General features: G+C 38.0%; 1 protein-coding gene across 1 annotated transcript in view; it reads right to left on the reverse strand.

The window, feature by feature from the left end:
* Window positions 1-13,863, reverse strand: part of adam17b (ADAM metallopeptidase domain 17b) — a 72,873-nt gene that overhangs the window by 48,910 nt on the left and 10,100 nt on the right. The window contains exon 2 of the mRNA XM_028796878.2: window positions 7,832-7,964. Within this exon, the coding sequence (XP_028652711.1) occupies window positions 7,832-7,964 (133 nt within the window). The remainder of the gene's footprint in view (window positions 1-7,831; window positions 7,965-13,863) is intronic.

A 13,863-nucleotide genomic window follows, 5' to 3' on the forward strand; every position in this document is an offset into this window, starting at 1 on the left:
TTGCACCCCAAAACACGAGGCTTTGTCTCAGTAATTTAGCAAAACCAGCTCTATTCAGCTTGAAACAGGAACGGCAGTTATTTATTGTAGCTTGATCTGCCACTCTGCTATACACAGGCATAGCAGTCAGGCAGGATCGTGGCCAGATCAGTGATCAAGTAATCTTGTTACAGTATCTGCATTTACAATTTACGTGCTCCTAACCTTGCATCACCCATCAAGATATTTTCTGTTTTTCTGTCTGTACAGACGCGGAGATCGCACTTTAGGACACTCTTCAGCTTGCTGTCTAGTTGGGGGAGGTCCCAAAAGAGATTACAAACCTCACATTTTCTTGAATGAGTGCCGCATTAATAGGAATGTTTCTTGAACGAGCATCAATGAACCACATGCAAAACGGCTTTTTCGACGTCTTCAAATGCAGCAGTTCACATACGTTTGCAACCCGAGATTTTTCTACTTTTTTTGCTCTGTCTTTCAAGAAAGTTGACAGTGTCGATGGCGAAATTCTGAATTCACTGGCAAGGTCTTTTTGCAGCAATCGAGAGCTGCAAAAAATTAAAGTTTTTTTTTTCTAATATGAACTGTTATCGTTTTTCCATGTCTGCTGTTTCTATAGGAGGGTGACAATGAGTTAAATTCCAATGGATGTTTTTCAAATGTTGACGAGCAATAAGTAAAAGGTATCACTGAAAACCGCAGGAAACAAAAAAAGCAAAAAAAAAAAAAAAAAAAACAGTACGAGGAAAGTTCGAAGAAAGAAAAAAAATTTGTGTTTCTGTTTGGGGAACGTTGTGCACAACTGAGCTGCGGCCACAGAACTATCTGTTCTGTGGATAATTCATTCAGGCATTTCAAGGTCTTTTGTGCACTTCATTATAATGAAAGTATCAGCTGAATGTACTTCGTAGTAACAAGATTTCTACGAACTCGTGTCATATGGGGAAGCTGTTGGGACCATAAAAATACTTTGTTGTAATGAAAATTTCGTTGTAAAGATATTCATTATAATGGAATTTTACCTGTATATGTTTTAAAACTCATAATTTCCAAAAGCTTTTACCATTTCAGCAATGCTCATTTCAGCTAACTCAACCAATATTCAATTTACACTTTAGTTTGCTGCTATTTTAGACATACACACTGCTGAAAAAAATTGTGTGCATCTAAAAATTATTCAATTATTATTGCTGCAACTGTAAAAGAAAAAAATAGAGCCAGTTTAGCTTAGCCACATGTGTTTTTTTCTTTTTTTGGAGTGGTAATTTTACCTAGCTATTGTCTCAACTATAGCTTACTTCTTAGGTTTAACTTTAAAATTTTGTTCTGTACCATTTGATACCTTACTTTCCTAAGAAACACCCAAGCAAATTGTATGCATACCAGTTTTCACTAAGTTGGCTTTAATCAAGCTATACTACATAATGATGAGCAAACACTCAAATACAAAATGCAGTATTTACAGCTGTTTAATCTGTAAAACATGTAAAGACCCACAGTACTTCTGTTTATAAAGACAGATGGACAAAGCCATTAATTCTGCTCACCTTTGTGAGCAAAAGCAGCATAGATGGGGAAAAAGAAATTTATTAATGTGTATATATAATGTGTTTGAGTGATCACAAACAACTTTGCCTTATTTTCTTTTATGCATTACATAATAATAATAAGGCAGCAAGAAATATGCCCTATTCCACTTTCTACTGGATTATGTCACTTTGTGTGTGGATAATAACACATTTACGAAGGTATGTGTTTACAGTTGTCAAAATTTTTAAAAAGCTTTGGTTTTCATGTGCATTTTTAAACACGGTGTATGAGTCATAAATACTTCATGCTTTAAGAGGCCACAACAAGCAAAAGATAATGTGAAAGCTTTAATAACTAACCATGGTACCCATCAAAGACAGGTAATAGAATAACTTAAAAATATTTGCTCTCTCTCACCTTACTTGTACTTTCAGCACTTTTCGTCTATATTTGCGTGTTTGAACTCTTCACTAGAGCTCCCTTTCCCAAGCGTGTTCCTGTAAAGCTGGCTTCCCAGACTCTTATTTTATTTTCAAGGTGTCTTTCTCGCCTCATGTTTGGTATTATACTTTCTATCTTTGAAAGCAACTCTTAGTATGTGCCTTTACTTCTCCTCATGTGCTTAACACTTGTACTTCCTCTTTCTTTGCATCTCCAAAGCCAAAGTGACTAATCACACTACAGCCAAACTGAACAATCAGATTGCTCTGAGAGACTGGACACACAGATTTTAGTGTTTAATTTTATAGTAGATAATTAAAGATGAATAGATTATTGGCATCCTTACCATTGTAATATACAGTGGATTCAGAAAGTATTCAGACCTCTTCACTTTCTACACAATTTATTATGTTGTTGAATTATGCAGATCCTTAATTCAGTACTTTGTAGAAGCTCCTTTGACAGCAACTACAGCTTCAACTCTTATTGGATATCTGGAATAGCCTGCCAGTAGGAATTCGCCAGGCTAATACAGTGGAGCATTTTAAAAAACTACTGAAAACACATTATTTTAACATGGCCTTCTCATAACTTCACTGTAATTTAATCCTGATACTCTGTATATCCAATTCATTATAATAACTATTCATTCAAAATCTGTACTAACCCCTACTCTCTCTTCTGTTTCCTTTTCCAGTGTCCTGTTGGTGGTGGCGTGCGCCACCACCATCTACCCAAAGCACCATGATGTTCCAACAATGATGGATGGATTAAAAGCCAGAAGTCTGTACGACCATCAGCATCAAGTGGCTCCGTGAAAAACCCGAACTACAAAGAGGACTATTTCATTTATGTTAGGTAGAATGCCCAGAGGGGACTGGGCGGTCTCGTGGCCTGGAACCCCTACAGATTTTATTTTTTTCTCCAGCCTTCTGGAGTTTTTTTTTGTTTTTTCTGTCCACCCTGGCCATCGGACCTTACTCCTTTCTATGTTAACTAATGTTGTCTTATCTTAATTTCTTATTTTGTCTTTTATTTTTCTTCTCTTCATTATGTAAAGCACTTTGAGCTACTTTTTGTATGAAAATGTGCTATATAAATAAATGTTGTTGTTGTTATATGTCTCTACAAGCTTTGCACATTCGGAGATGGGCAGTTTATCTCATTCTTCCAGGCAGATCCTCTCAAGCCCCATTAGATTGGATGATAAGCATCTGTAAACCGACATCTTTAGGTGTCTCCATGCGTGTTCTATGGGGTCTAAGTCAACATACTTGTCCCAAAGACATGCCATCAATGTTTTGGCTGTATGCTTCAGGCCATTGTTGTGCTGAAAGTTGAAAGATGATATGTGAACTCTGGAGTAGGTTTTCGTTCAAGGACCCCTCTGTATTTGGCGGACTTCATCCTTCTCTCAATTCTGACCTGTCTCCTTGTCCCTGTGCAAAATGCTGCCACCAACATATTTCACCGTATGGATGGTATTAGGCAAGTGATGAGCAGTGACTGGTCTTTGCCAGAAACAGTACCTGGAGTTCAGAGAACATTTTTTCTCATGCTCTTAAGGCCCGTTTATACTTGAAGCAACCACATTGCCACACGTGTCCAGACCCGGGGCAAAGATGAAAAGTTTGTGCAGGCAAAATGGAAACATCTGTTATCGATATGTAAAGACAAAGATAAAACTTTGGGGGAAAAGCCAAGGGATTGTGCTACTGCACCCATGTCACACACTGAATGCTTGAATTATAAACAGATCAGGGTGCACATCTATTGTACACAAGCTTGTCTGCAGCTGTCTGCACCAGAGTATAAATAGTCCTTTAGATAGAGATAGATAGATACTTTATTAATCCCAAGGGGAAATTCACATACTCCAGCAGCACCTTACGGATACAAAATATTAAAGATTGATAATAATGCAAGTAAAAAACAGACAATAATTTTGTATAATGTTAACATTTACCCCCCGGGTGGAATTGAAGAGTCGCATAGTTTGGGGGAGGAACGATCTTCTCAGTCTGTCAGTGGAGCAGGACAGTGACAGCAGTCTGTCGCTGAAGCTGCTCTTCTGTCTGGAGATGACACTGTTTAGTGGATGCAGTGGATTTTCCATAATTGATAGGAGCCTGCTGAGCACCCGTCGCTCTGCCACAGATGTCAAACTGTCCAGCTCCATGCCAACAATAGAGCCTGCCTTCCTCACCAGTTTGTCCAGGCGTGAGGCGTCTTTCTTCTTAATGCTGCCTCCCCAGCACACCACCGCGTAGAAGAGGGCACTTGCCACAACCGTCTGATAGAACATCTGCAGCATCTTATTGCAGATGTTGAAGGACGCCAGCCTTCTAAGGAAGTATAACCGGCTCTGTCCTTTCTTACACAGAACATCAGTATTGGCAGTCCAGTCTAATTCATCATCCAGCTGCACTCCCAGGTATTTATAGGTCTGCACCATCTGCACACAGTCACCTCTGATGATCACGGGGTCCATGAGGGGTCTGGGCCTCCTAAAATCCACCACCAGCTCCTTGGTTTTGCTGGTGTTCAGGTGTAGGTGGTTTGAGTCGCACCATTTAACAAAGTCATTGATTAGGTCCCTATACTCCTCCTTCTGCCCACTCCTGATGCAGCCCATGATAGCAGTGTCATCAGCGAACTTTTGCACGTGGCAGGACTCCGAGTTGTATTGGAAGTCCGATGTATATAGGCTGAACAGGACCGGAGAAAGTACAGTCCCTTGTGGCGCTCCTGTGTTGCTGACCACAATGTCAGACGTGCAGTTCCCAAGACGCACATACTGAGGTCTGTCTTTAAGATAGTCCATGATCCATGCCACCAGGTATGAATCTACTCCCATCTCTGTCAGCTTGTCCCTAAGGAGCAGAGGTTGGATTGTGTTGAAGGCGCTAGAGAAGTCCAGAAACGTAATTCTTACTGCACCACTGCCTCTGTCCAAGTGGGAGAGGGATCGATGTAGCATATAGATGATGGCATCCTCCGCTCCCACCTTCTCCTGATATGCAAACTGCAGAGGGTCGAGGGCGTGTTGAACCTGTGGTCTCAGGTGGTGAAGCAGCAGCCTCTCCATGGTCTTCATCACATGTGATGTCAGAGCAACAGGCCGGAAGTCATTCAGCTCACTAGGACGTGATACCTTTGGGGCTGGGGTGATGCAAGATGTTTTCCAAAGCCTCGGGACTCTCCCCTGTTCCACGCTCAGGTTGAAGATGCGCTGTAGAGGACCCCCCAGCTCCGATGCACAGACCTTCAGCAGTCGTGGTGATACTCCATCTGGACCCGCTGCTTTTCTGGCACGAAGTCTCCTCAGCTCTCTGCTCACTTGCGCTGTTGTAATTATGGGTGGGGATGTCTCTCCTATGCTGGTGGAGGGTGCAGCACTCCGAGGTGAGAGTGGGTTAGGGTGGTTAAACCTGTTAAAGAAGTTGTTCATTTGGTTTGCTCTTTTCACGTCTCTCTTGATGGTGGTACCACGCTTCGAGCTGCAGCCAGTGATGATCTTCATCCCATCCCACACTTCCTTCATGCTGTTATTCTGCAACTTCTGCTCCAGCTTTCTCCTGTACTGCTCCTTCGCCGCCCTGAGCTGGACTCGGAGTTCCTTCTGTTCCTTCCTTTAGAGTCCTTTAAACTGATATGTGCATTTTACTCAAGAGTGGCTTGCATTCTACCGCTATACCATAAATGCCTAATTGATGGACAGCTGCTGAAATGGTTGTCCTTCAACAGGTTCTCTTATCTCAGCTGAGGACTCTGAAGCTCTGTTAAATGGCCCTAGTGTTCAGTGGTCACCTCCCTGGCGAAGACCCTTCTTGCCTAGTGGCTAGGTGGCCATCTCTAGAACGAGTCCTGGTGGTTAAAAACTTCCATTTCACAATTATTGAGGCCACTGTGCTCCTGGAAAGATTTACAGCTATAGAAATAGTTTTATGCGGTGGCCTTGATATAAGCCTTACCAAAGAATAAGAGAATTCTTTGGACTTCATAGCTTGTCTTTTCAACTTATATACAGTGTGAAAGTACTGTGCTTAGAAACAAATACTGACATTAATTTTTTTTAATTATTTTTTTTATTAAATCCTTTCTTTTTGCAAAGTGTTCTGTAAAGGAAAATGTATAACTCATAAATAATATTTCCTAAACATATTGATCAAACATCCATGCCGTGGAACAATTATTTAAACAAAACAAAAAAAAAAAAGAATAATGTACCATGGCAGTGGCCCTTATTAATAATATGAAGAAGTTCTAATTTTTTTCTGTTTAGATTCAGAAAAATGCGTAACACTGACCTAACTGTATTTCTATAGCCCAATTCTATAAGACAAAAGATGCTTAAAAAAATCCAAATAAAGGGTGACCATGAAAGAACACAACACTAGTCATTAATGTGTTCTGTGCAATTTTGTTACACTGTCCAAGGGATGTAAACCAATAAATCTAACCTCAGTTCTTCCTATAAAATCAAGATACAACTAAACAGATGGTGCTATCATCTAGGGATAGCTCCTCAATTCAGTGCTTCAAGTTATATCCCATTCCCTAAACTGGACTGAGTGGTGTTAGAAAAAGGATGCATGCATGGATGACAAACTAGAAAACTGGGGGCACTTAATATCTTCAACACCTTTATAAAGTGTCACAGCAAGCAATAAGCACACAGCTGCTGTTTTTCAAAGCACAATAACTGCCTTTAATTTAATGCAATGCTTTTCAAATTACACAAAAATACAGAATTTAAAATTCAAAATAGCCTTAAGGAACTACATTAACTGTACTTTGTTTAATTATAATAAGATACATAATATATATTACAAAAGGTTCCATCACATTTGAGTCCAAATTTCAAATACATTCAAATATTTATTAAGTTTGAATACTTAAAATTGTATTGAATAGTTTGATATTTACAATCAAGAGTCGCATTTCACGGTGTGGCACCATGCAATATCATGGGAGACCCAAACCCCCCCCAAATCAACATTAATTTTCGCACATCATTTCTATGAAGAGCTTATTTTCATTTTAGATAAATGTGACTTGTTGTAACAGCTTCCTGTGAAATAGGAAAGAGCATGTTGAGACTTGAAGTAAATATTTGCTTTTAGTTAGAGGAGGATGATCGGTACATGCCTCCCTAATATATAAAATATTCCCAACAGAAGTTGAAAGTTGATTTATACTTCACGCAGCAGCGAATTTTAGAATATCTGTGCTCACAAAAAGACGCTAACCAGAAAAGAAGTTAAAAAAACATTTAGTACTAGCCATCTCATTCTGCCTGTCCTGTACTGCACAGAAATTTTAAGCAGGAAAAACCTTAAGACATCACTCACAAGAGGTCAAACACATTATGCATAGTTTCTTTGCTCAGAGCCACAGGTGAATATGCATAATGTCATTGCTAGACACTCTTCGGTTTAAACTACTGCACTGTAAGTCTTTATGTGCTTCAGAAATTGTAAGAAAGCAGAAAGAAAGAAGAAAGAAGAAAGCAACCATGAAAGCAACCACCCCACATGATAAGATTAGTTTTTTCTCCATGTGGAATACATACAAAAAACACTTCCCTTTTGAATATATTTTTGCTATAACAATTTCCATATGATATTATTTTTAAATGAGGAAAAAATAAATGTATTCCTTGATGTATCATCCTTGTGTGGGAGCGGGGTCCTTTTCATTCAATAGCATACTCTCTTACAATTATCCATATTTACAAATTCCATTATCAGCACTAACACTATTGCTTTCTCTTTGTATAAATAAATATAGTATTAAAACACCTTAATATTCCCCAAGAAAATGCATCCAAAAAACACTAACATCCAAAATCAGTTACCTGCCCAGAGTTGTAAAGCTTATCAAACGTTCAACATGTGTTTGCGATTCCAAATCCCTTTTCTTCAAAGAGTGTTGGCGGATACTTGACAGTGTGAAGATATCATAGTCTGATAAAATTGCATTAAGAGTCTCTAGAAAAGACAAAACAAAAAAAATGTTTAAAAAGTCACAGAATATTAAACAATAACTTTGTAAAATACTGATAGATTATGAAATGAAATTATTTTTTTCAGTAATAGAGAGAACATTTCATAGATTAAATGGAGGAATGGAGGAAATCCGTAAGGTACAAGAGAACAAAACCAGACTATTTGAATGCCATTATGTATTGAATTAAGCAGTAAAAAGAACTGCCATAATATAATGTACAAATATACAGACAGGAACCAGTTTATAAATTCTCATACACAAAGAACAATTTTTACTTTTTTACCATCATAGTGAAAAGGAGTAACTGTTGAAATGTTTAAATTGAAGGATAGCAGTCAAAAGGTAAGACAAGAGGGAAGAGGGCCTTCAGTCTGCAACTGAATATAAAGGCAGAGAGCCTTATGGACTTTATTTTATCTCTCTCTCTGCTCTGATACACATTCAGCATAGTACTATCAAAAGAAAGTAAAAAAAAAACTATCTACTACCTTCACAGCTCAACAGAGATTCCGGTAAGTGCAGTTTCTCATCAATTGCTAGTATTCAATCATCTGCTGTAACAGCATTGGTAGCGATTGTTTCAATATTTCCAAGTGTTACAATCAGTTATTTAAAGCAAGATATGTATGCATTTTAACCATATTCCAGCAGGTAATTTTTACTGTATTGCTAATAAAATTGAATTCAATCCAAAATGCAGGCAACCTCATTGGCACAGTGTGAACAGAAAAACAAAACTTTCACTTGCAATTCCAGTATCCTGCCAAGGACTCCTTAATAAACACTGTAAATAATTTCTTGGGAGGCATGGTGGCATTGTGGATATAATTTCTTCCAAATGGATACTGTGTGGTAGGTTTGAATCTGGAATCCAGGTGTTGTCTTTGTGGCATTTGCATCTTGATTCTAAGATCTTCCTATAATGGTCTGATGCCCAGTCTAGGGCTGTTTCTGGTCCTCTGCTGAGTCCTGCTGGGATATGCACCATCCAACCCTAAACTGGGATCTGAGAATGTAAATTTTTATTTAATAATGCTTAAAAAAATTAAACCAATGCCTACTATCATCACTCCTGCAACATTCTAGGAGTAATATACAAGAGGCACCTATTCTGATTACCTCAGGAAAAATACTCTCTATTTCTTTTTGCCTAATTCAAGCATTCTGCTTCAGAATTGCAAAATTTTTAAATGAGCAATAAAGAACAGATAAGGAAGAGTATTTAACTTTTCATTATTATTAGCTAACCAAACAGACTTGATGGAACAAGCAGTCAAAACTTACGTTATTGTATTTTGCAATACTTAACTTTTCCCTTCTTCTCAACAACAATACGCCACTATTTTCTATAAATAAATCTACAAAGGAATCCTCTCTTTAAATGAAACTAGTCCATTCAGTGTGAGAGAGCAGCATTATTCTTCCTCATCATTGTCTGAAATTTTGAACTTTGACAAAACATGAAGACAATGCTTATGAACTGAACTGGCAATCAAAGGACAGAATTACACAGATGTACAGAGAGGAAGCAATTATAATACTAATGTTTCATACAAATAAAGTCAAACTGAACAATGCTTTAAGGTTCCATAGAGATAAAAGTATATATCACTAATACTTCTGCATCCAAAATATGTCTCTAATATTAACTAGAATGAGAAATATCACCAAGAGAATGTTTACATGATCATATCAAAAAGCTCCAAGAATCCAAAACAGCAAATACAGCAGCCATTAACAGGGAATGCTAGCAGGTTTGTGCTTGGTGTTATTAGTACAGGTCAAGTCTGTCGTCAGCTACAGATGGGCGCACACATTGTCATTTAGTGTTAAGCAACATAAGAAAGGATGTGGTTTTCAAACATTTGGGCCAGAAGTTACAGGTGGGTCACAATTTAGTTGGTACTTTTATGCAGATCTTTGCATCATTAATATAAAATTATTTTAATATGCTACACAAGTAACCACAGTGGGGTATATTCTTGCAAAATGTCATTGCAAATCTAGAATATCAAATTATGCAAATGTTTTAGAACAGTGAATGCAACCAAAATCCAACTACTGCTGTGTAGATGAGTGATCAAACTTATGGAAGTTTGAACTGGTTAAAGGAAACAGAAATCAAACTGTCACTTAAAATCATCAGGCCAAAAACAAATGTCGTTAAGTATCACAAGAAACAGAGGACCTTATGATACAACACTAACACCACCAGATTACAAAGAAGCTGCTAGATTCCTTGTGGAACCACCATGTTACATAGTACTTTTCTAGAATGGCCTAAAAAAATGTAAATAGGTCCAGCTCTATATCCGCCAAGAAAAAGGTACATTTAATACAAGTTCACAATGGCTATTTTTTAAAATTTGGTTTAGTCAACTGTTGAACTGTAAGTCAGGAAAATATTAGCTATGTATATTATGTGTACCAAAATGGTTGCAAATGAGTGTAAAAAAATACACTAAATTGGAAAAAAACACACAGACTCTTCCTGGCGTCCTCAAAGTCAAACTTCTGTCTTTCTTCCCCCACTTTAAAACCCTGGACTAAAAATGTATGCCACCCATGTTGAAGAATGTTGTGAAATTCAGCAGTCACATTAAAGACATCACTTTCAACAGTCACCTTGTGAAGTGAAATTGGGTCAGAATACATATGCTCTTTCATATAAGCTTGTGGTGGTGATCGAAGGAAAAAGTCCTAGGAAGAATGAACTTAGACACAAAACACACATATTCTTTAAAGAAAGCATCCAGAAAACACTAACATCCAAAATCTATTGATAACTTATTAAAAGATGATAAATGGCACCAAAAATATATATATTTCATATAATGCTGACATTATAACCAATGGCCTTTGCACTTCAGACTCAAAAAATTCTGGAAAAATTACCAGGTGTACCCATGTTAGTCAGGAGACGCCTGTAATTTTTTTTTGATGCAAGGTCAACACTTTTCAAAATACAGCCAGTTTACCAAGGGGAGAGAGGGTGTCGGTTTTATCCGGCCTTATTTATTCATCAAATTTCACTAGTTCATAGCTCAAGAATTAATCCACTGAGCAGGTTCAGACTTTGCATGCTAGTACATTACTTGGTACATTATGTGAAAAAATTAAAAGATTTGGTCCAGATGACCCTGCATGGTCAAAACAGCCCCTTGAAACTGACCAAAATTCAATTTGAGTTTTTGGCTTAACTATGTTTAGACCTTAGAAACACATATTTGTAACTAACACAGACTTTTCATTTTTTTTTCCCTTATTCAGACTAGGGGGCTGCGCCCCCTGCTTGCTTCGTTTGCCCACCCCCGGTTTTGGTTTACCGGATATACAAAGGGAATGGTTACATATGCATTATTTTCACTTTTACTTTAAAACTTTTGTAAAAACAATACTTGTCCTTTATTTCCGGCTCCGGGCGTGGTTACATCTCTTTCTCACAGGACGTATAACGCTGCTTGCATTGTGAAGGGAGGGCGGCTGAATGCACCCTAAGGAGATGCAGTTGGATCATGTTGTCTTGCCACTGCTGCTGCTGGCGAGCTGCCTGTTATGTTTGTCGTGCTGCTCGTCAATCATTTAAAAGCCTGTACAGCAGCTGTCCTTTTGCCACTTCGTGTCTCTGCCGCTCGCGTTGTGAAGGGGGGGCTAAACGCACGCTAAGGAGTTGCAGTCGGATCATCTGTTGGCTTCCAACTGCTGCTGCTGGCAAGCTGCGTGTTCTGCTTGTCACTTGTCATTGTTTTAAGAGCTGGGAGCATATGACGTCTGTCTTCCAAAAGCATTCCAACAACTGCTTGGTTAGATGTCCATGAACTTGTTTTAAATGTTGTCTCACTGCCTTGTCTCGTGTGACGTTAAATTGCAATCTCTTGGCACCAAGTTTCACGTTTAAGGTCCCCGCGAGGCGTTCCGTGGCCAATCTCTTTCATCTAGCGGTCTTTTAAGTGTCTTCTGAAAAGATCATGTCTCGTCTCCCTGGTCTCTTTTCCACCAAGATTTTTTTTTATAGAGATATAGGCTTTCAGAAAAAGCAATAAACAGAAAAGTAACTGTATCAGGGATTGAACACCAGACCTCTCAAATCCAAAAAATCATTTGGATTCCATTTTCTGTACCCTAACGGCATGTGGAAATCTACTCTAAGGGTGAATTTAACCATATTTAGAATGGGAAAAAAGATCCACACAAGAAAAGTAAGATTTGTTTTTTGAGAAAGAAGGGACCATGTAGGATACAGGAAATAATAATTTTAAAAATGTTTGGACATTCCCATAGTGTATTAGGCTGGTCTGAAAATAAGACCCAAAATTACTTTTTCACATTTGAGACATTTGCAAGTCATACCCTGATGAAGTTTCTTGTTTGTTTACAACCTTTTGAAAAGCCCTGTGTAGGTATCTAAACATAGAAAAATTCTCAGCAGGCTGTATCAGTTAGAAGTATGCTTTCTGAAAGCTTAAGCATGGCAAAGGCAAAGATGCAAAATATATTTTTTCCCCACTTTTGAAGGTCTGATCTTAACAAGTGGTGTCATCTGGACCAAACATTTTGATTTCATTATGTACTATACCTATAACGGTATTAGTGTTCAAAATTTGAGCCTACTTGGTGGTCGAGTTCTTGAGATATGTGAAATTTGATGAAAAAATAAGGCCAGATAAAATCAACACCAACCCAGGTAAACTGGGTGTATCTTGGAAAGTACTGATCATACATCAAAATAATTTTACAGGGAGTCTCCTTGATAACATGGGAACACTTGGTATTTTTTTCAGAATTTGTTGAGACTGAACTGCGTGGGATTCCTGAAAAACCAGTTGATTTGACATGGAATGACTCTTAATATTAATCTCAACAAACTCAACTTGAAACTATAAGGAATATGTGACTGGTTGTTTGTATTTTTTTGGAGACAGTGAACAAATAATTTTCTTCCAAAAGCCACTGAAACTTACAGCAAATGTGACTGAAATACCCCCACCAATTGTTACTATTTTTCCTACTATGATGAAATACACAGAAGAATCTGCCGTTGCTAAGAAAACTGTTGCTAGCCTGACATGGCTCAATAAAACAAACCTAGGTGTGCTCACGAGAAATTCCACATATTACTTTCTAAAGGCAAAGTTTACTCTTTTACAAGAAATGGAAGGATGAGAAATCCATTTGAGTTTGAAGCAAAAGAGTCCATAATCTATTTAAAACTAGATCCAAGTGAGAAGACTGAGCTAATGCAATTAACTTCCGACAGCCACAAAACTAAAAAAAGTCCATATTATGGATTGTCCATTGACTAGTCAGTGCTAAGCAAAACAAATTAAAAACTGTACGCATGGCATAACATTCAGGTGCATTCAAGGTCTGTGCAGAGGCTGCAGCCTTCAATGGACTGTGTTCAGTAGGTAGGTTCTACAAACTTCTCAGACTATTTCAAGATACTAGGGCCAAAGGTTACATCACTGGCATTGGGCAAAAGGCAAAAACAGGCCTGGAAAGGACTCTAATCAATCACAGGGACCACTCTCACTTTAACTCACACACACACATATGTTCACACAGTGACAAATTGCAGTTGAAAATTAACATAACCTAAATAAAATTTTAAAACTAAATAAAATAAATAGAAAAAAATTGTATTTAACTCATTTGCTTATGTATGTCTCTAAGTGTAGTCATTTCCATGAAATGGGACTTGCAAAACTATTCAGGAATTACAAATGTTAGGGAAAAACACAAGTGAAAGGCAAACTTTATTACAGCAACAGACCATTATGGACAACAGCAGATGAATGTGGTACCTTGATGATAAATTACAATGTGACCAGACTTTCAAAGTCCTGGGACACTTGTGTAGCGTGTACGCCCATGCATAAA

This window comes from Erpetoichthys calabaricus, chromosome 3 (genome assembly GCF_900747795.2).
Source record: "Erpetoichthys calabaricus chromosome 3, fErpCal1.3, whole genome shotgun sequence".
NCBI lineage: Eukaryota > Metazoa > Chordata > Cladistia > Polypteriformes > Polypteridae > Erpetoichthys > Erpetoichthys calabaricus.